General features: G+C 40.5%; 2 protein-coding genes across 6 annotated transcripts in view; one reads left to right on the top strand and one right to left on the bottom strand.

Moving 5' to 3' along the window:
• Positions 1-27,869, bottom strand: part of tstd2 (thiosulfate sulfurtransferase like domain containing 2) — a 225,189-nt gene that overhangs the window by 41,846 nt on the left and 155,474 nt on the right. The window lies entirely within an intron of this gene.
• The window catches only part of tdrd7 (tudor domain containing 7), a 79,893-nt gene that overhangs the window by 10,269 nt on the left and 41,755 nt on the right, over positions 1-27,869 (top strand). Inside the window, exons 1-4 of one of the 5 annotated variants that reach the window (XM_008119413.3) lie at positions 4,616-4,782; positions 17,208-17,420; positions 24,050-24,191; positions 24,765-24,963. In XM_008119413.3, the coding sequence (XP_008117620.2) occupies positions 17,214-17,420; positions 24,050-24,191; positions 24,765-24,963 (548 nt within the window). In that variant the 5' untranslated portion in view covers positions 4,616-4,782; positions 17,208-17,213. Of the gene's footprint in view, positions 1-4,615; positions 4,908-9,921; positions 10,070-17,207; positions 17,421-22,733; positions 22,901-24,049; positions 24,192-24,764; positions 24,964-27,869 lie in introns of those variants that run through there. The other 4 variants (XM_008119411.3, XM_062971728.1, XM_008119412.3 and 1 more) reach the window with 4 other exon arrangements.

The raw sequence follows: 27,869 nt of genomic DNA, 5'->3' as shown, positions 1-27,869 counted from the left end.
TATAGCCATGTCCCAGTAGCATTCTCTCCTGACATTTTGCTTGCATCTGTGGCAGGCATCCTCAGAGGTTTATCAGGTCTGTTGGAAATGAGGCAAGTAGAGTGTATATATATCTGTGAAATGTCCCAGGTGTGAATGCTTCAATTGGCCATCTTAATTAGCATTGAAAAACCTTGCAGCTTCAAAACCTGGCTGTTGCTGCCTGGGGGTATCCTTTGTTTGAGAGGTGTTAACTATCACCTGACACCTGTTTGCTGTCTGGATTCATGTTTCTCAGAGGTGTTTATTTACTGTCTTGATTCTGATATTTTTAAATACTGGTAACCAAATTTTGTTAATTTTTATGGTTTTCTGTTGAAATTGTCCACATGCTTGTAGATTTCAATGGGTTCTCTGTGTAGTCTGATATGATGGTTGTCAAGTGGTCCAGCATTTCTGGGTTCTCAAATAATATTCTGTGTGCAGGTACTTTGCTATAGCTGACTTCTCTGGTTGAATTAGTCTGCAATGCCTTTCATGTTCTTTGATTTGTGTTTGGGCACTATTTTTGGTGGTTCCTATGTAGAATTGTCTAGGAGCCCCTAGTGGCGAAGTGTGTTAAAGCAATGAAAGGTCACGGGTTTGAATTCGGGGAGTGGAGTGAGCGCCCACTGTTAGCTCCAGCTTCTGCCAACCTAGCAGTTCAAAAACATGCAAATGTGAGTAGATCAATAGGTACAGCTCCGGCAGGAAGGTAACGGCGCTCCATGCAGTCATGCCACATGACCTTGGAGGGGTTTACGGACAATGCCAGCTCTTTGGCTTAGAAATGGAGATGAGCACCAACCCCCAGAGTTGGACACAACTGGACTTAACATCAGGGGAAACCTTTACCTTTACCTATGTAGACTTGTCTACATCTCCATGGGATACGGTAGACTCCCTTCAGAGGTGAGAGGATCCCTCTTGTCCTTTGCATAGATTACTTTCATAATAATCAAAGGACATGCCTTGTTGAGTCTTAAATTTAAAAATGAAGAGTCCTGCAGCACATTAATTTTTCAAATTGTAATTAATTGTATTTAATTATTTATTCTGTACCCAATAGCTGCAGTGGTTAATATGATAGGTTGTGCTATAACAGACACATGTGTCAGTTGTCAAGGTGTCCAGGGACTGTTGGATCTAATGTTAATAATAATAATAATAATAATAATAATAATAATAATAATAATAATAATAATAATTTTATTTCTTACCCTCCTCTCTTCATGGCTCAATGAGGTTTACAAAACAATCAAAATACATAAGCACAGCAAAAGCACTGCAAAAACACACATTGAACGTACCTCCATAAAAGTTACACACCAAAGTGTATACTAAACATACTAAAACACACAAAACAGAGAACAAACAAAGGACACTTAAAATTCATGTTTAAAGACTGTTTGGGTAGGCCTGCTGGAAGACATGGGTCTTTACATGGTTTTTAAATTCATTTAGCTGTCAGAGTTATTCCAGGTCATTCCACAGTCATGGGGCAGCTGATAAGAAGCTCCTCTGGGTGGTGGTTGCCAGTCGGGTTCTGCCTGGTTAGAGCAGACACCCACTGAAGTCTGTGGGGTGGATTGTATGAGAGAAGGCGATCCTTTAGGTAACCTGGACCCAAACCATGTAGGGCTTTGAAGGTCAAAAACAACATCTTGTACTTTGCCCAGAAACGAATTGGCAGCCAGTTAAGTGACTTTAGGATCAGCATAGTATGCTCACTCCTAGATGTTCCTGTAACCAATCTGGCTGGCATGTTTTGAACCAGCTGGAGTTTCCAAACTCGGTACAAAGGTAGTCCATTGTAAAGTGCATTGCAGAAGTCCAGCCTTGAGGTTACCAGTGTGTGCACCACCATCTTCAGGTCCTCCAAATCTAGGAAGGGGCCCAGCTGGTGGATCAGCCAAATCTGATAATAAGCACTCCTGACCGTCACATCTACCTGGACTGACATTTGGAGAGACGGCTCCAGGAGACTCCCAAGCTGTGAACACAGTCTTTCAGGGGGAGTGTAACCCCATTCAGAACTGGTTGACACACATCCACCCCCAGATGAGGACCCTTGCTGGCAAGCACCTCTGTTTTGCCTGGATTCAGTTTCTATTTGTTTTTCCTCATCCAGCCCATTACCTACTCGAGGCATTCACATGCTATCTTTATCTGAATTCTGAATAATGATCTTCTGTAGATTTATACTGTGATTGGAAAGAAGGCTCAAATTAAGGTTGTCCAAATGAATGTTCAATATGATTATGCTGTTGTGCACAGCCTTTTTTCCGTGTCAGGAGCAACTTGAGTCGCTTCTGGAGTGAGAGAATTGACCATCTGCAAGGACGTTACCCAGGGGACGCCCGGATGTTTTTTGATGTTTTTACCATCCTTGTGGGAGGCTTCTCTCATGTCCCCGCATGGAGCTGGAGCTGATAGAGGGAGCTCATCCGCGCTCTCCCCAAGTGGGATTCGAACCTGGCAGCTTTCAGGTCAGCAACCCAACCTTCAAGTCACGAGGCTTTAGTCCACTACTCCACTGGAGGCTCCACTGTGCACGGCTTGGAACTAGTTTCTGATTTGGGGCGGGTTTGTCTCGAGGAAGTTTGGGCTCTTCGACACAGCCATATAACCCAGAATATCAAGGCAGATAATCCACAATATCTGTTTTGAACTGGGTTATTTGAGGGCCCTTCCATACTGCCCTTATCGGGGCCCATCCACACAGTACCTTTATCCCAGGAGCTCCCGGTTCAAAATGGCAGGCGGCCAAACAACGTCCCCTGAAAACACAAGAGGAATTGCTACAAAGCACTAAAAATGCGAGATTTTCAGTTTTGGGAATATCCCGGTTATGGCCGGAAGATGCAGACATTTGCATCTCTGTATGTCCTTAGTAAGGTAAAGGTTTCCCCTGACGTTAAGTCCAGTCATGTCTGACTCTGGGGGTTGGTGCTCATCTCCATTTCTAAGCCGAAGAGCCGGCGTTGTCCGTAGACACCTCCAAGATCATGTGGCCGGCATGACTGCATGGAGCGCCGTTACCTTCCCGCCGGAGCGGTACCTATTGATCTACTCACATTGGCATGTTTTCGAACTGCTAGGTTGGCAAAAGCTGGAGCTAATAGCGGACGCTCACTTCGCTCCCGGGATTTGAACCTGGGACCTTTCGGTCTGCAAGTTCAGCAGCTCAGTGCTTTAACACATTTCTCCACCGGGGCTCCTATATCCTTACACTCGGAAAATACGGGATTTTTTATGGTTTGTTCCCAGGTTATACAAGTTGGTTCCTTATTGGTTGTACCCTAAAATCATGGCAACAGTTAACTAGAGAGTTAAAACTTTATCCTGGCAAGAAAAACTTTGTTACAGTATGTAAGAAATAAGATGCATGAAGCTGATTGATTGAGCCATGTCTGGAGAGCTGTTAAGCCTGGGAGTTTTTGATACTGTTGCAATTTTGTTGAGGCTTGGGCTAAGCAGGTGCAGAGATATTTGGAAGAGAGAAGCAGAGAGAGACAGGGTTTGAAGTGTGCCCTTGTTTCATGAGCTGCTGGAAGGAATTTATCCACATGGACAAAGGAAAGACTACAGTAGAGTCTCACTTATCCAACACTCGCTTATCCAGCGTTCTGGATTATCCAATGCATTTTTGTAGTCAATGTTTTCAGTACATCGTGATATTTTGGTGCTAAATTGGTAAATACAGTAATTACTACATAGCATTACTGCCTATTGAACTACTTTTTCTGCCAAATTTGTTGTATAACATGATGTTTTGGTGCTTAATTTGTAAAATCATAACCTAATTTGGTGTTTAATAGGCTTCTCTTTAATCTCTCCTTATTATCCAACATATTCGCTTATCCAACGTTCTGCCAGCCCATTTATGTTGGATAAGTGAGACTACTGTATCTCATAAAAGGACATTATGTGAGTTGGTGCAACTGAGCACATTGTACATATGTTTTGGTTTTCAACCGGGGGGGGGGGGGGGGGTACTGTGAATTTGTGATGTTATGTTGACTATTTATTGCTTATTTTGTTTTACACTTGTATTTTGCATGTTACACCTTGAGGATTCTGTGATCCTCCTGGAAGACGGCGGCGGGATATAAATTAAAAATTATTATTATTATTATTATTATTATTATTATTATTATTATTATTATTATTATTATTATTATGGGGCAGTGTGGAAGGGCCTTGAGTCCGCACTGCCATATAACCCAGTTCAATGTGGATTTGATACAGCTGCGTAGAAGGGGCCTTTGTTCCTGCAAGGCTGAGAGTGTGCGACTTGCACAGCTGCGCTGAGCAGGGATTCGAACTCGGGCCTTGCAGAGGCTTAACCCAAGGCCCTGCTGGCTCGTTTAATAGCACAAGAGTAGCCTCAACTTCCCAAGATGAGCATGGCTTTCTGCTGAGAAGAGAGGGGAGGCAAGGGAATGTTCTGGCTCCCAGTCTCCACTAATAGCCCGGAATCCTCTTTATCTTGAGCACTCTGCAGCGATCCTATTGGTGGCTTGCACGTGCTGCGGAGAAGGGGCGGACCCCAGGGAGCGACGGTTGTGGCGCGCGGCCGTGTCTAATGAGCATGCGCGGCCCCGTACACATCTTCCACGCTCGGCGCTCTTCCGTGTTGTTAGGGCGAATGAGTGCGGACGGAGAGGCGAAGAGGGAAGGAGGATTGTCAAGCGCGTGAGCGGGGGGCGGGGCTAGCCAGGAGGGCGGGGCCGCTGGCTGCGCGGAGCCGCTGAGGGCGAGGTGAGTTCCATTGAGTTGCGTGGCATCCCATCGCATCGGTGGAGGCCAACGGGCGAAAGAAGACCCTGCGGTGGGTTGCCGCGCGCCTGAAGGAGAGTGACGTCAGGGCGCGTGCCTCGCTCCAGGTATTCGCCGCGCCTGCTGAGAAGCCGGTTGGGCTTGCAATGTATCGTATTGGCTTCGGGGAGCGTCTATATTCCCTTAGGTTACGTTTGTTTGGCTCGAGTGACTCCACAGTGTAAAAGAGATGCGGGTTCTCGCCGTTCTAACTGCCGTGCTCACGCGCTGGCATCCTGGGAGTTGTAGTTTAGCGGGGATACCCGCACTCGGGCATGGGAAACCGTTTTAATGCCCCATCTCCCATGATTCCATAGCATTGCGCCATGGCAGTTGAAGCGGTGTCAACTCGTGTTCATGCTACAGTGTAGATATAGATCCAATGCTCCATTGTTTCCGAGCGGTGAAGGACAGGTGTAACGGTTTCTCATTCAAGTGCACCGTTATAGTGTGCTGTAGATGTATCATATACAGTAGAGTCTCACTTACCCAACGCTCGCTTATCCAACGTTCTGGAGTATCCAACGCATTTTTGTAGTCAATGTTTTCAATATATCGTTATATTTTGGTGCTAAATTCGTAAATACAGTAATTACTACATAGCATTACTGCGTATTGAACTACTTTTTCTGTCAAATTTGTTGTATAACATGATATTTTGGTGCTTAATTTGTAAAATCATAAACTAATTTGATGTTTAATAGGCTTTTCCTTAATCCCTCCTTATTATCCAACATATTCGCTTATCCAACGTTCTGCCAGCCCGTTTATGTTGGATAAGTGAGACTACTGTACATGGGTTGCTGTGAGTTTTCTGGGCTGTATGGCTATGTTCCAGAAGCATTCTCTCCTGACGCTTCGCCCACCTCTATGGTAGGCATCCTCAGAAGTTGTGAAGTCTTTTGGAAACTAAGTGGGGTTTATGTATCTGTGGAAAGTCCAGGGTGGGAGAAAGAACTCTTTATCTGTTTGAGGCAAGTGTGAATGTTGCAATTGGCCTCCTTTAAAGCCTGGGTGCTTCCTGCCTGGGGGAGTCCTTTGTTAGGAGTTCTTTTTTCCACCCTGGTCATTCCACAGATACATAAACCCCACTTTCCTAGTTTCCAACACCTCACAACCTCAGAGGATGCCTACCATAGGTGTGGGTGAAACATCAGGAGAGAATGCTTCTGGAACATGGCCATACAGCCCAGAAAACTCACAGCAATCCAGTGATTTCAGCCATGAAAGCCTTCCGACAACTTATTTTATCCATATTTAAAAATATGTACTGTACTCAGGAAATGTCATTGAAGTGATGTGTCTACAGTTGGCTTCTTTCCTCTGCTTTCCTATGATTACAGTGGGTCAAAAAATGTTTAGGATAATATGAAGCTGTTTTTGTAGGAAAGTCAGGAGACCTTGGAACGTGTTAATCCAGGCATTTTCAGTGTTGGAGGAGAAGGCATTGAAGGATATGGGCCGAAATGCTTGGGAGCAACAGTGTTCCATAGCTCAGGTTTTATAATGATTTAAAAATATATTTGTAACTCATATATACATACACACAAGCTTAGGTACCCAGCGTTGCCCGAATATTTTTAAAAGTCAGTTTTTAAAATTGTACATAAAGTTGTGGATTAACTCCAACTTACATCATGCCAGGTTAACCCCGAGAAACTCCTTCAGTATTTAAAGTTTGTTATGTTGGGCAAGTTTGCTCTAGATGCATCATGGGTGGGGTTCAGTGTCCTCTCTGGCAGTAGGGTAAACTACAACTCCCACTATGGTGAGTCAGTCCCCTCAAGCCCCTCCGTAGGCTGAGTTAGTCAAGTGCCAAGTTGAACCAGGTCCATCATCGGTGGAAGTCAGCTTCTCTGGTTGTGGGTGAACTACAACTACCAGAAAAGAAGGTCACCCCCCCCCCCCAGTAAACTATAAATCCCAGTGCCTACAACTCCAAAATGTCCGGGCCAATTCCCCCCAAAACCCACTGGTATTTAAATTTGTGCATATTGGGTATGCATGCCAAATTTGGTCCAGATCCATCATTGTTTGGGTTTATAGTGCGCTCTGGATGTAGGTGAACTACAACTCCTATAAATCCCTCCAAAGACCTCTAGTATTCTTTGGGGGTTATGTGTGCCGTTAATTCCAGATCCATCGTTAGTGGAGATCAGAGTGCTCTTAGATTACAGATGAACTATACATCCCAGTACCTACAACTCCTATAAATCATGGTGAATTCTCCCCAAACCTTTCTAGTATGTTCAGTTGCTGATCAATTTCTCTGTTTGCTGTGTGCAATAGAAAAGAATAGGAAAGGGTTATAGGAGAGGCAGTGGGTGAGGTCATGCAAATTCCACACCAATGGAGAGAGTTAGAAACACTGTGATGTCTGTGGTGGAGGAAACACACAAAATCTAGGAGGAAATAGCCCCCGAATGAACGCCTTCACTTGGGTGGTGGGCAGTATGGTGTTTGTGGAGAACATTGGCAGACTCTTGTACATGTTACGTTCATGGTGCTCACTATAACCAGCAATGTCATTGGAGGGAGGGCCATTGATTTCTCCTGAGTAATGGGAGCTGTTGTTGTTTGTGTAGGTAGGAACTTGTCTGTGTAAGTGGACACCCCAGTTACACACATATAGATATATTTTGACTTTTATTATGTGTATAGAAAGATATTTCATATCAAAAGCCCCTCCCCCAAGGACTAACTGCCAGTCTTGGGCCAGAGTGAAGTGGGGAGAGGGGGGCAGGAAGACACCAGTCCACCATGTTTCCTATATCATCAGTTGGGAGCCCCTCCCCCCAAGGACTAACTGCCACTCTGGGACCAGAGTGAAGAAGGGGGGCCAGGAAGACACCATTCCACCATGTCTCTTGTGTCAATATAACAATATAATACTATATAATGCTAATATTATACTGTACTAATAATGTAATATATTGTATATTCATATAATGTTGATAATATTATAAAACAATATAAGCATTATATATTACTATATTGTACCATACCACTAGGAGCCCCGGTGGCGGAGTGTGTAAAAGCACTGAGCTGGAGACCGAAAGGTCCCAGGTTCAAGCCCCGGGAACGGCGTGAGCGGCCGCTGTTAGCTCCAACTCCTGCCAACCTAGCAGTTAGAAAACATGCCAATGTAAGTAGATCAATAGGTACCGCTCCGGCAGGAAGGTAACGGTGCTCCATGCAGTCATGCTGGCCACATGACGTTGGAGGTGTCTACAGACTACGCCGGCTCTTCGGCTTAGAAATGGAGATGAGCACCAACCCCCAGAGTCAGACATGACTGGACTTAACGTCAGGGGAAACGTTTACCTTTTTTTTAAAATTATACCTCTATACTGCAGTATTATTAGTAATACAGTAGAGTCTCACTTATCCATGCTAAACGGGCTGGCAGAAGCTTGGATAAGCGAATATCTTGGATAATAAGGAAGGATTAAGGAAAAGCCTATTAAACATCAAATTAAGTTATGATTTTACAAATTAAGCACCAAAACATCAAAACATCATGTTATACAACAAATTTGATAGAAAAAGTAGTTCAATATGCAGTAATGTTATGTTGTAATTACTGTATTTACAAATTTAGCACCAAAATATCACGATATATTGAAAACATTGACTACAAAAATGGCTTGGATAATCCAGAGGCTTGGATAAGTGAGACTCTACTGTATTACATGTAATATATAATGTACAATTATAATAGTGTATTATTATACACTATTATAATTGTACATTATATATTACATGTAATATTACTAATAATATTGCAATATAGTGGTATATTAAAATATGGTAATATATAATGTTTATATTGTGCTATGCTAAAAATATAATATATTGTATGTACATATAACTTGTAAGCTGCCCTGAGTCCCCTTCAGGGTGAGAAGGGTGGGATATATATGTCGCAGATAAATAAATACATAAAGGTTAGGTAAAGGTAAAGGTTTTCCCCTGACGTTAAGTCCAGTCGTGACCGACTCTGGGGGTTGGTGCTCATCTCAATTTCTAAGCCGAAGAGATGGCGTTGTCCGTAAACACCTCCCAAGGTCATGTGGCCGGCATGACTGCATGGAGCGCCATTACCTTACCAAATATTGGCTAGCTGTAAATGTAAAAGACAAAAAGAGAAATGCTGGACCACTCTGAGAACCATCGTGTCAGACTACATAGAGAAGCCATTGAAATAATAATAATTTATTTATATACCGCCCTATGTCCTTGAGGGACTCAGAGTGGTTTCCAATACAATCGTAAGCACATCAGCAATTTCAACAAAAAGGAGTAAAAACAAAATCTGGTTACTAGTATTTATAAACACCAGAATCAAGACCGTAAATAAAGAACACCACTCAGAAACATGGGGAATTGCAGACAGCTAACAATCAAATACCAGTCAGCACCTAAACAGAGGATGCCTCCAGGCAACAAAGGCCAGGCTACCTCTATACAGATACCCTCACTGATTGCTTTTGCAAACTTCATGGCTACTCAAATGCTAACTCAAGCTTGCTAATTACAACATTCATACTTGCTCTAAACAGACAGGGTTCTGTCTCACACCCTGGATATATGTGTGTGTGTGTGTGTATACACACACACACACACACACACACACACACACACATGCTGCTGGAACACGGCCATATGGCCCAAAAAACTCATAGCAACAAGTACTTCCTTAATTGTGCATGTTGTAGAGAAATGTCTTGAATTTTGGTGAAGGTTCATAATCGCAATATCATAGTTTTTAGCTCATAGTATAATTTCAGCACTGAGTAGGCTATATTTAACTAACATTAGTATATATATGAATAGCTTGTTGCATTGCCTGCAGTGCACACCAACAGTCTCATAGGTGGGAAAATTTCCAACATCCAGTGGCCTATTTATGAGTTTTTGGTCAATCTTGCATATCCGTTTTTGTTAGTGAGAATGGGTTTTTAAAATCCTGGATGTTCACTGTTCTGTAAGACGCAGAAGAGTCTTGTTCAGGAGTAACACTGCACTGGGGTGTAATGTTATATGTTAACACCCCTGTTTTGTTTGTTTGGCTGTCTGTGCCCCTGTTCAGAAGATTTCACCTTACTTTCTGTCCCTGTGAGAATTTTGAAACATTTGGCTTGTGGAAACAAGGATTGGTGATAACGCTTCAGTGGAGACACCTTTTTCCCATGATTACTACTGCAGGAGTGAATTTCCTATCCTAGAGGTAGATTTCCTCTCACTTCTCATTGTCTCGCCCCAGTTCTTAACTATGAGTTGTAAGTAACTTGGATGTCTGTAATTTATGGACTGCGTGTATAAATCGATCTCCTGCATAAGTCAAGGAGAAGTTTTGGGGGCAAGACATTTAATTTTGATATGACCCATGAATCAGTCAAGCGTCATTCAAACTATGGAAAGGGGAAGGCACCAATGCTGCCTCGGGGGCAGTCAGCCCTGGTTGCCACTATTTAAAAAGGCCAGAAGCGGCACTACACCAAAGATTAAAGAGGTCAGTACTTTTTTCATGTTCTCCCAGGACTGACTACGCTCCTGCCGTTTGCCACTACCCAGAGAAGGAATGGTTCCCATTTTAATAACAATTAAGGTACAGTACTCAATTTGACCCAAGGATTAGTTGACACAGGTTTTTTGGGGGAGGTATGTGTGATTTTTTAAATTAAAATCTCTAGACTTCATAGGCGATCACTTGTGGCCAAGTACGATTGTCTTCCAAGAGTAGAGGCTAGTTTTAACTACAACCAGTACCTGAGCTACAGACAAGATACTGTAGGTTCTTTAGGTTTGTTCTTAAAGAAAGTGTATATAAGTTGGAACAGATACATTTTTAAAATTTCAGATGGCATAGGGAAGGTTTAACACCCCCATGGTGTTTGTTTTGCTGTCTGTTTCCCAGTTCAGAAGAGTTCACCTCACTTTCTGTCCCCGGGATAATTGGTTTGTGAAAAATTTGGCATGTTGTTGAAACAAGGATTGATGCGAAAACTTCAGTGGAGACAATTTTTTCCCCATGATAACTCTTTCAGGAGTGAATTTCCCTTCCGCAAGAGAGGCTTGTCTTACTTCCTGTTGTCTCAATTCCGTTCTTAACTACTGTATGTAATTTGGATGTATGTAACTCGGGGACTGTCTGTATGTTTTAAATCAGTGCTATTCAAAGTGACTAGTGCTGTTCCCAGAAAAAAGAGAACCAAATGTAGCCCATTGGCCCGAATATGGTGCTATTACTAGGCATCATCATCATTTTATTTTATTACCCGCCTGTCCCATGGCTCAAGGCGGGGCACAACATATTTAAAGACACATGATCACAAAACATTATATAAAATATATTATAGCATCTCTATGAATACATAGATTAAAATACATAGAGTAAAGATTAAAATACAATCAACACAGGACACGAGTTTAAAATTCATAACTAAATATTCACTGGATAGGCCTGCCAGAAGAAAAAGGTCTTAAATTGTCTCTTAAATTCTGACAGCTGGTTTAGCTGTCTGAGCTCTTCTTGCAGATCATTCCACAGCCTTGGAGCAGCTGATGAAGAGATCCTCTAGGTGACAGTTACATATTGGGGTGAGAGGTGTGTGTGTGTGTGTGTGTGTGTGTGTATATGTATGTGAGTCCCCTATGTCAGATAGCCCAGGAATCACTGCTTCAGAGAAATAAGACATTTCCAGACCACGATTTATGGAGTTGGGTTCTTTCCCCTTAAATTTTAGGACTGATTAACTCTTTTGCAAAACCTCTTCTGAGTATTCCTTACCTAAGAAAACAATGACATTATTAAGGTTGTCATAAGTCAACAGGTGACTTGAAGGCACATATAGACACACAGTGTAGCTGCCTCAAGCTATCAATTTTGTTTTGAGATATCTGTATTCTTCTTTCCTTAACATCCTGCATATTTCAGAAATGATATGCTGGCTAAATAATACATGAAGAATTTATAGATCTCATGTATTCTATATATTTTGTACAGTTGAATACTTAAATCCATAATGATAGACAGAACTGAATGCAGATGACATTAAAATTGGTGTCCCTTCTATAAAGCTGAATTCTATTGGAGATGTAGAAATTTCTAGAGTATGCTAAATGGCATAATTAATAAATATTATAGAGCATGTTTTTTATTTGTTCTTTATAATACAGTCTTACACTCACTAGCAAATAAGAGAATTGTTTGAATATTTGAACAGAACGTTTTCCTTTTTCAGAGCAGTTATGTATGTTGGATATTATTTGTGCATAGAACGTCTTTTCGTATAAATTATTGCTATAGTTGTCCTGTCAAATACATGTAACTGTAATATTTGCAGAATCTATTATTTTTACCCTGCTCCCCTTCTGTTGTGTAGAATATAAGATTTTGTGTGGTAGTGGTTGGGGTGTGGAGGAATGAGTGTGTTGTTTTTTGGTGTTCTGAGGAAGGCATTTAATTTCGTTGTACAGTAGCACAATGACAATAAAGCTATTCTATTCTATAAGCTACTTGAAGCAGACACAGTGCTCTAATTTGTTCTGTAAAGCATTAAGTACAGGGTTTTCATCAAGCAAATACTCTCTTTATCGTTTTATTGTGCAGTTGACACAATAGTAAATGCCTGTCCTCACAACGAATAGTTAAATGTTAAAACTTTTACCAAATAATATCTAGAAATACTAGCACTTGCTTTTTGAAAAGTAATCTTAATAGGTAAATGTTGGTATTCTCAATATCAGTCACTAAAATATGTTGGCTATTCAGACTGAACATACACTTTTATTGTGCTTGATCTATGATTTTTGTTCTGAAATCCAGTTTTGAAGCTCCAAAGAAGACCCATTGAAACAATGAATATAACTCATGCGTTCATTTACTATTTAATAGCCGTGTCAGTCGGTCTATTCTAATTGTGACTAGCAATTGGTTTTAAGTCATGGAATTTTTGCAGGCTGTGTAGATAATAATGTGTTGCATGTTGTATTTTCTTACTGCCACTTTGGACTTTTTTTGTTCCATGTAGATTAGATAAATATGAAGCCAGAGGAAGATTTCTAGAGTCCCAGAGCAGAATGTCCATCAAGGTGTTTAATCTGCTGTTGTCTTGTGGCCTTGAGTGGGTTTGTAATCAATCCTGTGGATTAACACACTCCAAGGTCTCCTGACATCCCCACAAAAACAGCTTCATATTATCATAGGATGTTTGTTTGACCCATTAGAATTATTGGGAGGAAAAGAGAGGCTCATATGCTTTCTCCTGTCTGAAATAAACTAGCAAGCATAATGAATGTGATGGACACCATGCAGCAAATTTCCTTCACCCGTGTTTCAGAGCATTTTGTAATTGATGCCGTATTTGCTTATTCTAATGGTTGAGATATTCTTTCATCATAACCCTTTCAAAGCAGTATTTTAAAGAAAAAGTTGAAATTAAATTATCTATTCTCAGAAGGACCTGCCCTAGAGCACTGGCTCGTATAGAGATCTGACACGTAATTGGCAGCTCTCTCTGCCAGTGGATAACTTGGACCACCAAAGCCTGTTGGTTTATTTATTGTTTTATTTTACTATACTACAGTCGGTCCTCCACATTTGCAGATTTGACTTTTGTGGGGTTGTTTATTAATGCATTTGATTAAAATGTTTTTTCTGGGAATCTCTTGGTCCTCTAGTGTAACTATGATAAACTTTAATCAGAAGTTGATCATAGAGTCATGCTGGAGAACCTAAATATTTTTCTAAGGAGAATGTCAGTGTGACTATATGGTCAACCTTAATCAGAAGTTGATCATAGAGTCATCTGGGGGGCCTAAATATTTTTCTAAAGAGAAAGTCACTTGAAATTGCTAGGTCCTCCAGTGGAAGTTTGTAATCAGCTTCTAGTGGAAAATGATGGTAGAGCAGTTGTTCTCAACCTGTGGGTCCCCAGATGTTTTGGCCTTCAACTCTCAGAAATCCTAACGGCAGATAAACTGACTGGGATTTCTGGGAGTTGTAGGCCAAAAATACATGGGGACCCACAGGTTGGGAACCACTGCTGTAGAGTCATGCTGGAAAACCTAGAGATTCTTAGAGACATGTTATCTTGTTTAAAAAAATAACATTTATGTTTTTTCACTTTCATAGGGGTCCACTGCCCCTAACCTCAGTGAATGTGGGGAGCTGACTATATTTCTGTTTATTATAAATAAATGTTTTGTCTTTACTTCTAAAGAGTTACTTAATAAGCATGCCTCTAGGATGCTAGATCAGTAGTAAGGGTAGTCCTTGAGTTACATACATCACTTATATACGATTCCTAGTTAAGAACTGGGGTGGGACAACAGGAAGTGAGAGAAATCCACCCCTCGGAAGGGGAATTTACTCCCCTTGTGGACATCAAGTTAAACATGAGCCAAAAATGTCATGTGGCAGCTAAGAAAGCCAATGGGATTTTGGCCCGCATAAATAGGAGTCTAGTGTCTAGATCCAGGTATGTCATGCTACCCCTCTATTCTGCCGTGATCAGACCACACCTGGAATCACACTGTGTCCGATTCTGGGCACCGCAATTGAAGAGAGATATTGACAGGCTGGAATGTGTCCAGAGAAGGGTGACTAAAATGACCAAGGGTCTGAAGAACAAGCCCTATGAGGAGCAGCTTAAAGAACTGGGCATGTTTAGCCTGCAGAAGAGAAGGCTAAGAGGAGACATGATAGCCGTGTATAAATATGTGAAGGGAAGTCATAGGGAGGGGGTAGCAGGCTTTTTTTCTGCTGCCCTGGAGATTAGGATGCAGAACAATGGTTTCAAACTACAGGAAAGGAGATTCCACCTGAACATTAGGAAGAACTTCCTAACTGTGAGAGCTGTTCAGCAGTGGAACACTCTGCCCGGCTGTGTGGTGGAGGCTCCTTCTTTGGAGGCTTTTAAACAGAGGCTGGGTGACTATCTGTCAGGAATGCTTTGAATGGCAGGGGGTTGGACTGGATGGCCTATGGGGTCTCTTTCAACCCTATGATTCCCGAAAGAATTATCATGGGGAAAAAGTTGTCTCCACTGAAGCTTTGTCACGAATCCCTGTTTCTACAGCAAGCCAATTTTTTCAAAATCTAATTATCACAGGGACAGAAAGTGAGGTGAACTCTTCTGAACAGGGGCACAGATAGCAAAACAAACTCCACAGGGATGTTATTATTTATTTATTTTTACCCCACTTTTCTTCCATGGGTGGGACTTAAAGCAGCAAACAATGGTTAATACAACAGAAATTACATGATACAAAGCAAAAATGAAACAGATATATAACGCATTACATAACCCATGTATGACAAAATTAATAAATACAACATGTAGCACTGGGCCTCAGGCCACTGAGGTCGTCCATAAAAACAATTATACAAAAAACCCTAGAAGTAACGTCTGAGAAGGCCCTCATTGATATGCCTTACCCATAGCTGCTTGGTCATTACCTATTATGGATCATCAGGAAAGGCCTGCTTCCACAGAAAGATTTTGACCTGTGTGTAAAATACCAGTAGAGAAGGGAGCCAATCATACTTTTTTGGGAAGGGAGTTGCAGAGTCGTGGGGCCACCACCAAGAAGGCCCCCTCTCTTGTTCCCACCAACCGTACTTGTGACGGCAGTGGGACTGAGAGAAGGACCTCTCCTGATGATCTCAGGGCTCGTGTGGGCTGATAGGAGATGCAGTTCCTCAAGTAGGCTGGGGCTGAACCATGTTAACCCTTCTCTATGCTAGCCAAAGCGCGCGCACATACACACACATATATACACATGGCTGGAGTTGCACTTAACAAACATACCTTTTCTGACTTACATACAAGTTTGACTTAAGAACAAACCTACAGAACCTACTTGTTTTTAACTACTGCCTGTATAGAAAAATGCACAGCTAACCATTGATCCATTTGGCCATCAAACAGCATTGCTAACTCTTTAGTGGCATCAGCGTTCCAGTGTTTTAAGCAGAATATTTTTAGAGATCTCTAATAGTCCTTGGTGAAATCCCCTCCATTTACTAACTAAGCTAGACCATAATTTGCCTCTCAGATGAAACAGGATTTTGTGTGTTCAAAATAGTAGGTGGCAACAGTTGATGAGGTGGTCTCTGGGCTCATTACTGCAGACATTCATTTAGAAATAACAAACCAGTCATGCCTTCCCTTCTACTACATTCTGCTAGTTCTACTAATTAATATGAAAAGGATGACTATGAGGCCTAGGGAGACTGTGACAATGACTGTGTAGAAACCTCTTCCAGTCAACTAGTTTGATTTCTGGGAATAAGATCTGGTTTACTATTTCCTTTCATAGGATAAATGCTGTTTGTTTCAGTTATCCAGTAAAGGTACTGTCTTGAGAAAAAGGGTACTTACACCAAACTGTAAATTATCTCTGTGTAAGGGAAAACATGGCAAATGTATAAGATAGCTAATATACTGAATGGAATGCACACAGACAGTCCAGAATCAACTGCCGTAACTGAATATTTTAAAGTGAATGTACTTGTTTGGGTGAGTTCTTAATACATATTTGTTGAGGCCTAGTATCAGTTGGACTTACAATAAGGTTTTGTACAACTTCTGCTTTTATGTAAGTATAAAAAAAATCCCTTATGGAAAACTGGTAGTTTCTTTTATAACATTTGTATGCTGTCTCAAGCAGAGCTGAAAAATAACTAGTCATAAATAGTAACTTACCATTAATTATTTATCCTTCTCACTAAGACATCACACATTCTGGTGATAATGATTTGATTCATTTTGTAGTGTAATTGCTCTTAACTGCTTATATAATACGGTGGCGCATGGCCTCACTTTTTAGTGCTTTTTGTTCTATTTGTTAACATTATGATGTTTTTGAAAGATAAGAAGCAACCACTAAAGCTGTTTATGAATAAAGGGGATAATACTGAGTTGATTTACTTTAAAATTACCACTTTAAAAGTAACCAGTTACTTTAAAGGAGATCTGGAGACTCTTCACTAGGTTTTTAAAATACATTTTTTGAGCTTTGATTTGAAGAATTCAAGGTGGGGTAAATTAAGGTATTATGAGTCACCTAGTGATTGTCATGGCCAAATGAGGATTTGAACCCAGGCTTCTGTGTTTAGTTTGTAATGGCTGGCAAGATCCGTTGCTTATATAATGCAGAATGCTTATTCAGTTAGCTACCAAAACAACGTTTTGTCTTGGGTTAAATTCTTTGGCACTGTGACATTGCTGACTTGTCCTTCTACTTTTTCCTGGGTTAGTCTCAATAAAGTAGTTCTTATTTTTGTGTTAACGGTGTAGGTCTGAAAAGGAGAAATAATTCTGACTTCTGTCTGAAAACTCACATATTTTCATTTACAGGTGAAAATGCAGGAAGCTGACAGAGTAGCGAAAATACTCCGCTCTGTTCTCCAGACGCATAAAAATGGAGTTCCCTTTTCACGTTTACAAGGGGAATACAAATCTTTCACTGGGGAAATGATTCCTTTCAGGCAACTGGGTCATCCTTCTCTGGAAGGGTATCTGAAAAGTATCCCTCGATTTGTTAAGTTTGAAGCTGGTAAAAGTGGTGAGGTAAGAAATTTATACTTTTTAATCAGCTATGTGTGAGTGTGTAATACAGGGGTCCCCAAACTAAGGCCCGGGGGCCGGATGCGGCCCTCCAGGGTCATTTACCTGGCCCCCGCCCTTAGTTTTATAATATAATATTTTAATGTCAGTTTTAATAATATAATATATTGTATATACATATAATATTGATAAAAATTATAATGTTATACAATATAATACTAATAATAATACCATATAATAATATTAATTATGTTATATATTACATATACAGTAATATTACAATATAGTGGTATAGTTCAATATAGTAATATATAATGCTAATATTGTGCTATGCTAATAATATAAAATATTGTATGTACATACACCTGTTCTGAGTCCCCTTCGGGGTGAGAAGGGTGGGATATAAAAGTAGTAAATAAAGGTAGTAAATAAATAAATAAATAATTTTAGACTTAGGCTCGCCCAAAGTCTGAAATGACTTTTAGGCACACAACAACAACAACAACAACAACAATCATAATTAACTTGATTATCTCATTGGCCAGTAGCAGGCCCACACTTTCCATTGAAATCCTGATAGGTTTATGTTGGTTAAAAGTGTTTTCATTTTTAAATATTGTATTGTTCTTTCATTGTTATTGTTGTATTGCACTACAAATAACACATATGCAGTGTGCATAGGAATTTGTTCGTAATTTTATTCAAATGATAATTCGGCCCCTCAACAGTCTGAAGTATTGTGGACCGGCCCTCTGCTTTAAAAGTTTGAGGACCCCTGGTGTAGTGGATGTGCTTTTAAATTCACTTTGATGCAATATGTATGCATGCACACACATACCCATCTTGGTTTCTTTAGAGGTCTATGTTAAGAAAAACCTGAATTGATGCCAGTTTGTTTCCTCCCCTTACTTGATCTAGACCAGAGCTTCTTAAACATTTCCACTTGCTTTTTGGATTGAGACATTTTTATGTGACCACAGGTATATAGCCATATAAAATAGGTATAAAAAACCAAATATTTATTTATAGCAAATTAGCATTTGCAGGGCTTGCAAAATAAGCTAATTTTCCTTTCTATGAAGTACAGCTGAAGTACAGTGAACACCGCATAACAAATTTGTGTAAAATAATGTCTACAAACAGCCACTAGGTGACATTTAGAAAACTTTTACTGTCAATTTTTGGGACCCTAACATTGAGTCAAGGTGATCCCATTTGGGGCCGAGATCCATGTTTGTGATGGGTTTTTTAAGACATAGTTTTGCGTTTATTGTAAATGGCTGCCAGTGTAAAGGGCCTACTTAGGGTACCTTGGTAGTAAAATACCTTCAGCTGGCACCAACAGTAACTTCACTTTGGTGCCAGGTAAAAAGGCTTATGCAAGTTGAGCATCCCTTATAAGGAATTCCAAAAGCTGAAATGCTCCAAGATCCGAAATTGTCCATATTGAGAATGTTTTCCCATGATTATTGATACCTTGCTGAGAACTTCTGCCACGAAGCTACCTTCTCCATGTAGCCCTCTATTTCGGCCTAGAATTGTTTAGCTCCTTGTTTTTAACATGTGATGTATGTATTGATTGTATGACTGCTTTTCATGTTTGATTTTACAATGTGTAATTTGTCACTGTTTTTATTATTGCTGTGAGCCGCCCCGAGTCCCTTCGGGGAGATGGGGCGGGATATAAGAATAAATTTATTATTATTATTATATTGCTGGCTGTGATGATGACTTCTTTACTTTCTGATGCTTGCAAATATACAAACTTTGTTTCCTGCAGAAAATTATAAAAATATATTGTATCAAATTATCTGCAGGCTATACATAACATATATATGGAACACGAATGAATTTTGTGTTTATAATAATAAAGAATAATGAATGTTTATAGAACACCCTCTCTCCCCAAGGGGACTCAGAACTGTTTACATACAAAAGGCAAACACTCAGTGCCGTAGTTTAGACATGAGTTTCATCTCCAAGATATAGCTATATGGAAATATAAGTATTCCAAAATCCCCCAAAATGTAAAAAATTGAATACAGGCAGTCCCCAAATTATGAATAAGATAGGTTCCGTAGCTTTGTTCTTAAATTGAATTTGTTTGTAGGTCTGAATAGGCACATTTTTTAAGTGTAACTCTAGTCAAAAATCTATAATTTTTAGCTTTAGATAGCACAGGGAAGAGTAAACACCCCTGTGGTGTTTGTTTTGCTGTCTGTGCCCCTGTCAGAAGCTTTCACCTCACATTCTTTCCCTGTGATCATTGAATTTTGAAAAATATGGCTTGTTGTAAAAACAAGGAATGATGATAAAGCTTCAGTGGAGACACCTTTTTTCCATGATAATAACACTTTCAGGAGTGAATTTCCCTTCCGAGGGGTAAATTTCCTCTCACTTCCTGTTATCTCACCCCTGTACTTAATTATGAAGTGTATGTAAGTCAGATGTCTGTAACTCTGGGATTGCCTATACTTCTGGTCCTGAGCATGTCAGATAAGTTGTTCTCAAATATATATTTTATTAAAGCCTTTGGGACCAAATCAACCTATTCGAAAATCAACTTGCACATGATTTTAAACTGTTCTAACTTTCCCAACTTTTAAAAAAATGTTTCATATGTGATTAGTGTATTTAAATTGTTTTTATTTTAAATTGATGTAACCTCTTTAATTGATTTTACACTGAGGTTCTAGGAGATAGGAAACGATATAAATATTCTAGTGACTTCTTTATAATTTTTTTTATTTTATTTTGTGTCAAAAGCATTGCATAACAAATACATTTTAAAATGATGAAAAAAAGGAAATCACAAGCAACTAAATAGTTTTAGACCAAAAGCGGGCAACAGCAACCGCATTGTCCGTAGCTTTAAACAACTCCTCCACCGTGCATGAGGCAGGGCATTGTGGGCAAGCATACATATGCGGAATTGTTTGTTCTGCTCCACAGTCACACAAGGTGGAGGATTCCTCCAGGTAGTGCCACCTTGCCAAGTTGTCTTTAGGTCTGCCCACTTCACTTCTGAGTCTGTTCAGGGACTTCCAAGTTGCCCATTCTTGGTTTGCCCCTGGAGGAAGACCCTCATGGGGGGCCATTCAGTTAGAATTGCCAGGTTTAGCTGCCCAGAGGGGACACCCTTGCTGCTGTTGGACGAACATCAAGAGGAGTGGTGGTTCTCATGAAGCCCTTCCTTGATTTGAGTCTGGTGAGAGGAGGCTGATAGTCATGCAGTGGATGGCTTTCGCAATGTTCGACCTTATTTCTCTCGCAGTTAGCAGCAACTTCCCATCGCACGTCAGGAGGGGCAATGCCAGCTAACTTGTAGAGTTTATCAACAGGTGTAGGTTTAAGGCATCCTGTGATTATTCTGCATGTTTTGTTCTTTATAATTAAAAAGGTCGGTTTTAAAACATTTCACATAATACAGTTGTCTTTTTACATCATCTTATTTCCAGAACTATACTCTCCCTACCCTACCCCATCATGCACATAGTGTTATATACAATACAGCTCTGTCAGTTCTATACTACTGCTTATTCTAGTTTCATCCATTAAATATAATTGTTTTAATATATTTTCTAATTGCTCATCCACAATCTTTCTTGATCATTGGTCAATATGTATTTTCTCTTAATATCTTGCAAATCTGATTATCAGATATTTTATGGAGCGCTTAGTAGATTATGATCTAAATGGTTTTTTAATTCTGTAAATTGTTTTATTATTTTAAATTGTTCTAACCTTTTAATTAATATTATTATGTTTATATCCCTCTTTTTCCCTCCATAAGGAGACTCAAAGCAGCTAACATTAAAAGCATTACAATACAATTTTAAAAATACAGATATACAATTATTGAAACAGTATTAAACATCATTAATATTAAAAACAATTCTGATTAAATCCATAAAAACATAAAAAACCACAGCAGCCCCTGGCATGATCTTAAAATCCTCATTATTTAAAAGCCAACCTAAATAAAAGGTTTTAGCCTGCCGCTGGATGGACAGCAGGGAGAGCACCGTTTTGGCTTCCCTGGACAGGGAGTTCCAGAGTCGAGGGGCAGCCCCCGAAAAGGTCCGCTCTCTCGTTCCCGCCAAGCTTGTGATAGAGGTGGGACCAAGAGAAGGGCATTTCCTGAAGATCTCAGGGCCCGGGCAGGTTTGTACAAGGAGATGTGGTCAGCCAAATTGTCTGAACCTGAACCGTCTAAGGTTTTAAAGGTCATAACCAGCACTTTGAACTGTGCTGGGAAACAAACTGGCAGCCAGTGGAGCTGCTGCAACAGAAGGGTTGTCTGTTTCCAGTAGCCAGCCCCAGTTAGCAACCTAGCTGCAGCTTTCGCTCAGCTGAAGTTTCCGAGCACTCTTCAGAGGCAGCCCCACGTAAAGTGCATTAGAGTAATACAGATGGGATATAACTAAGGTATGTACCATAGTGGCCAGATCTGATTTCTCAAGGAACGGGCCCAGTTGGCACACAAGTTTTAATTGTGCAAAGGCCCTCCTGGCCACCGCCAAAACCTGGGCTTCAACACTGAATCCCAGAGGACCCCCAAATTACGAATCTGTTTCTTCGGGGTAGTGTAACCACATCCAGGACAGGCTGGATCCCTATGCCTTCCAACTGACTAGGAGCACCTCTGTCTTGTTTGGATTAAGTTTCAGTTTGTTTGCCCTCATTCAATCCATTATTGATGACAAACACAGGTTTAGGGTCAGGACAGCTTCCTTGACTTTAGGTGGGAAGGAGTAGTAGAGTTGGTGTCATCTGCATATAGGTGGCACCACATTCCTAAACTCTGGATGACCTCTCCCAGAAGTTTCATGTATATGTTAAATGGCATGGGGTACAACACCGACCCCTGAAGAACCCCTCAGGACAATGGCCAGGGGTTTGAACCGGAGCCCTCCAGCACCACCTGGATATGACTCGGAAGGATACCATGGTCAATGGCATCAAAGGTTGCTAAGAGGTCCAGAAGAACCAACAGGGACACACTCCCCCTGTCTAGATCTCTGCGTAGGTCATCCACCAAGGCGACCAAAGGTGTCTCTGGTCCATAGCCAGGTCTAAAACCAGATTGAAATGGATCTAGATAATCTGTTTTATCCAGTAATTCCTGAGTTGGGAGGCCACCACATGCTCCAAAATCTTGGAGGGGAGGTTGGACACTGGCCAATACTTGTCCATTATGGAGGGGTTCAGGGATGTTTTTTTAAAAAAAAAAAAAAATAGGTCTCACAACTGTCAGAGTTTTATATCATTTCTTAAGTAAAAATGGGTAAGTGATTGTAAGTATCATGACCAAACACTGTATGGCCAGCAGCAATCAAGCCATCTGTTGGTGATGGAGTACTACTAAAAGAGACTGAGTACATGATGTTACTCGAGGTTGGAGGTTGGTTGGAGGCTGTTTGAACATTGAATGCTGAGTTGGAGTTGCTGGAGCTGTTTTGTCTAAGTTGGATTTGCCAGAGGTGAATTGTTGCTGCAATGTCTGGAGAACAAGACTGTTATCTGAAGATAAGAACTTTTTGTTTATTAGTCATCATTTGGAAGCAGCTGGAGAATCCAAGGACTCTGTTATGTTGTAAAAACTTTTATATAAATATTTTCTTTGTTAAAGGGACAGTTTTGTTTTTTGCATATTCTCCTTAACCGGAGGGGAAAGCTTCCGAAGAAAGGGGGTTGCAAATTTAGAACCCCAGTTGCCGGGCACAACACAACTGCCTCCTTAAGGCTAGTTGGAATTCCGCCTTGTTCCAGGGAGGCATTGACCACCACTTTCACCCACTCTGCCAGTCCCCCTCTGGCCTGTTTGATCAGTCAGGAAGGGCAAGGATCTAGAATATATTTTACACTGAGATCCTAGGATATAGGAAAGGATGTAAATATTCTAATAATGTTTAAGATGACTTTTGTACTGAGTTGTTTTTTTTTGGTTTTTTTTCGTGTCAGGAGCAACCGGAGTTGCTTCTGGAGTGAGAGAATTGGCCGTCTGCAAGGACGTTGCCCAGGGGACGCCCGGATGTTTTTTGATATTTTTACCATCCTTGTGGGAGGCTTCTCTCATGTCCCCGCATGGAGCTGGAGCTGGAGCTGATAGAGGGAGCTCATCCACACTCTCCCCAGGTGGGATTCGAACCTGGCAGCTTTCAGGTCAGCAACCCAACCTTCAAGTCACTTAGTCCACTACGCCATCTGAAGGTACTGAGTTATGTGTTTAAGACCAGTGTTTTCAAATGTCACGTTGAAAGGTGCACCTTGTATTATTTAGTGGGCCAATATCTCTGTGCCTTCAGTGCTTGTGTTGGATCATCTGCATGGTTAGTTCAATTCCTGATTTAATGCTTGAATGCATTAACTTTTGACCTTGAACTGGGGGCGGTGACAGCCGACGGAGCTCTGGTGTGGAGTGGTCCATGAGGTCACGAAGAGTCGGAGACAACTAAACGTCTGAGCAGCAGCAGCATGCATTAACTTGCATACATGCTGCCACACATTTCTGCCCTAATGCAAAGAGGCTACTTCCAGTGAGCAAGTTTTTCCCATGACTGTGAACGTAGAAAACAATGGATAAATAGCAAATTCCCCACTTTTGATTTCTTTCTTTCTCCTTTGAGCAGGTGATTTGCCATGCTGTTGTGTGCCAGGAGACTGCAGGGATTGCTCAGTTAGTTGCCTGCCAGAGAACTTCAAAAAAGAAAACAGTTCGACAAGTGAATTGTAGAATGAGGCTGAAAAATACTGCTTCACTTGCCTCAATAGGTAAGCCTGTCTCAGCTACAAAATACTGAAATGGTACATGCTGCATCAATCAACTTTGTACTAAGCATTAGCAGAGCTTCTCTATTGTAGTGATTCTGCTGACGGCAAATGGGCCGTGTATCCTTTGAATTGTTCGTATTGCAGGGCAGTTTGACTGTTACTATTTGCCTTGCAATTTCATATAAAGAATTTCTGAAATAAAAGGAAAAACAGAAAGAATTCTTCCTGACCAATGTAATAAAATATCATGCATGTGATCTTCCATTGGCTGTTCTCTATAGGCTTAAATGTAAGCCTAACAAGTTTGTAAATTAGGCTGTTCTTGATAATTATTGGAGGTATGTATACTTCAAAATGCTTTTTTTGTACAGATGTAGATCTAAGAATTAAATGTTCAAAGATAATAATAATAATAATAATAATAATAATAATAATAATAATAATAATAATAATAATAATAGATGTTGCAACTTCAGAGACAAAGAGCAAATGTCAGGACTTCTCTTGTTTCAGAGCCTCAGATAAATTGAAAATGCGACTTAATAATTTGTGTTTCATTCCATTGTATCATAGGCAAGCCAAAGGGCACATTGAGGAAACCTGGGTTCATGAACGTATCCCAGGAAAACAGGAGACCTTCGTTACCACTGCTGAGAAGTAAAGGAGCTATTCGGCCTGGTTTGAGCACAGCATCATATCCTGTGTCTCCTGAATTAGGGGTGACTGCACCCAGGGAAGTCATAGCACAAGGACAGTTGACCGTGATGAACAGGTTAGGGTTTGTCTTGTTAAAAAACTTGCTGGGCATAATCTGACGGATAGTGACAGTCTAGAATTGTCTATATTCAGGGGAAGAAATTGTCTTAAAAACAAGCTTCAGCAAGAAGTAAAAATGGGATTATTTGATAGACAGGATTCCCCACTCCCCCATGTTTTTCTTTTAGGGTTCTGAATGGTTGGCTTTGTTCTCATTCTTTGACTAGGACATTTGCTTGCTAACAATGGATAATTTTTCTAGAGTTGTCTGTTTTGACATCATTGTGCCTTTACTATGACAAAAGTCCTAGAGGCAAGGTTTGAAAGTAGTAACTTTAGCAATGATAGCATCACGCTTTCATGTAATGTATGTTGCTACCTAGATGAAGGCAGGGAGATTGTGGGGCATTTGCGGGCTAAATTTGGCTCTGCTGTATACTACACTTGTTATATGCTGCATCCTCACCAAATATGTTTGCTTTTGTTTTCAAATCAATTTCCGGCTTTGCCAAAGAAAATTACCCTTCAAAAAGCATGCTTTTGCTAAAGCAAGCTTACTGGGATCTGTGTGGCTCTCAAGATGTTGTTAAATTATGGTTTCCAATATTCTTTATAATTAGGCTCTTCTGGCTAGGGGGCTGCTAGAATTGGAAATCAGTATCTGGAGGCCTGCATAATCCCTATCTTTTCTTTGGGGGGGGGGCATTGTTGATGCTCTTGTTTCTGGCTGATTTTCTTTAATCTGGTGGCAGACAAAAGAATCCAATACCTTTCAAATTGAGAAATTCCTTATAAAACTTTTCAATAGTATGTTTCCGTGGGAAATTCTGCACACCATAAGTATATGTGTACATTTATTTATTTATTTACAGTTTTTATATTCTCACCCCGAAGGGGACTCAGGGTGGATCACAGAACACATATACAGCAAAGATTCAATGCCAATTATAACAATGACAAGGTAGACAACAGATAGAGGTAGATACAGGTTTTCCCACATTTTGGCATCTTTGGAGGCTGTGTTTGATTCCGGCCACCGGTAGGTGCTGTCATTCCATCTCCCTTCTGAAGAGCTTTCTTTGTTCAGAAACTTCCTCCTTTTTTCTGATCAAAACGCCGAGCCTAAATACCTCCCGCTTCAATGCGGTTCCTATTTATCTACTCACATTTGTTTTCAAACTGCTAAGTAGGCAGAAGCTGGGTTAAAGGACAAGAGCTCCTGAACTTGTTGCTTTTCTAAAAAGGCAAGGATTGACACAGGGAAACAGACTAATAAACAAACTGTTAAGATTTTTCTGTTTCACAAAATCTTCTTATCAATCATTTACACATATTTGTTACTGAGGCAAATTGTGATAAGCTGCCCATACCCACAGACTCATATGTGTCCTTTTGTGAAGAAGAATTCCCTGCTACTTTTACAGGATCAGATTTTTCTCATTTTAAAATGTAACTGATAAGTAGTGCACAAAATGAAGCTAAAAGTGTAAATGTATAACAGTTGTGTTTCACCAAAAGAAAGTTAAACTATTAATTTAGAACATATTAGATACTGCTTTCTATAGGTATCAGCCCTAAAATCTAATTGTTCTTTCAGGTGTAGTCATTTTTATGAAATACTAGTTTGGGTTCCCGGCATTGTCCTGGTTATTTGAAAAAGTCAATTTTTTAATTGTACAAAATGCATATGGTTGTGGACATCATGCCCATGAAATTCCATTAGTACTGAAAAGTTTGTGATGTTGGGCAAGTTTGCTCTAGATGCATCATCAGTGGGGTTCAGTGTGCTCTCTCCTTGTAGAGTAAACTGCAACTCCCACTATGGTGAGTCAATCCCCTCAAACCCCTCCAGTAGGTTGAGTTACTCTTGGCGGTTTTGTGTGCCAAGTTTGGTCCAGGTCTATCATCGATGGAGATCACATTTTCCCTGGCTGTGGGTGAACTACAACTCTCAGAAACGAAGGTCAGTTCTCCCCAAACCCTTCCAGTAATCAAATTTCAGCATATCGGTACATGAACCAAGATTGATCCAGATGGTGTTTGGGTTCACAGTGCTCTCTGGATGTAGGTGAACTACAACTCCCCTAAATCAAGGTAATTTTCCCCAAATACCTTCAGTATTTTTTGCTGGTCATGGGGGCTCTGTGTGCCAAGTTTGGTCCAATTTCATCTTTGGTGGAATTCAGAGTGCTCATTGATTGCAAGTGAACTATACATCCCAGTCCCTACAACTCCTATAAATCATAGTGAATTCTCCCCATATTCTCTAGTATGTTCAGTTGCTGATCAATTCCTCTGTTTGCTGTGTGCCATAGAAGAGAATGGGAAAGAGTTATGGGAGAGGCAGTGGGCGGAGTCATACAAATTCTACACCAATGGTGAGAGTAAGAAATACTGGGATATCTGTGGTGGAAGAAAAACAGAAAATCTAGGATGAAATTGTGCCCATATGAAAGCCTTCACTTGAGTGATGTGTAGTATGGAGTTTGTGGAGGGCATTGCCAGGGCTCTTGTTCATGGCGTTCACTGTAACCTGCAATGTTATTGGAGAGAGGGCCATTGGTGTCTCCTGAGTAGTGGGAGCTATAGCTGTTTGTGGTGGCAGGAGCTCATCTGTGTAAGTGGACATCCCAGTCACACACACACATACAGATATATTTTCACTTTTATTATGTGTATAGATAAGAGAAGTATATATTTATGTGTTACATTAGTGCAACCATTTAAATAAAATTACTTCTACATGAAGGTTTGAATATGTTTGAATATAGTATTTAAACCAAGTGTGCTGAATTAAATAAGTAGTTACGAACAGCATTACACGGTCAGTATAAATGGGCCCTTTGCAAACTGATACTCCAGATTAATATGGCTATGTCTTTGAATTCTACCCATATGAATACATTCTGCTTGACAGAGAAG

This window comes from Anolis carolinensis, chromosome 2 (genome assembly GCF_035594765.1).
Source record: "Anolis carolinensis isolate JA03-04 chromosome 2, rAnoCar3.1.pri, whole genome shotgun sequence".
Taxonomy (NCBI): Eukaryota; Metazoa; Chordata; class Lepidosauria; order Squamata; family Dactyloidae; genus Anolis; species Anolis carolinensis.
The sequence above is the reverse complement of the archived record's forward strand: the minus strand, read 5'-3'. Positions and strand labels throughout refer to the sequence as shown.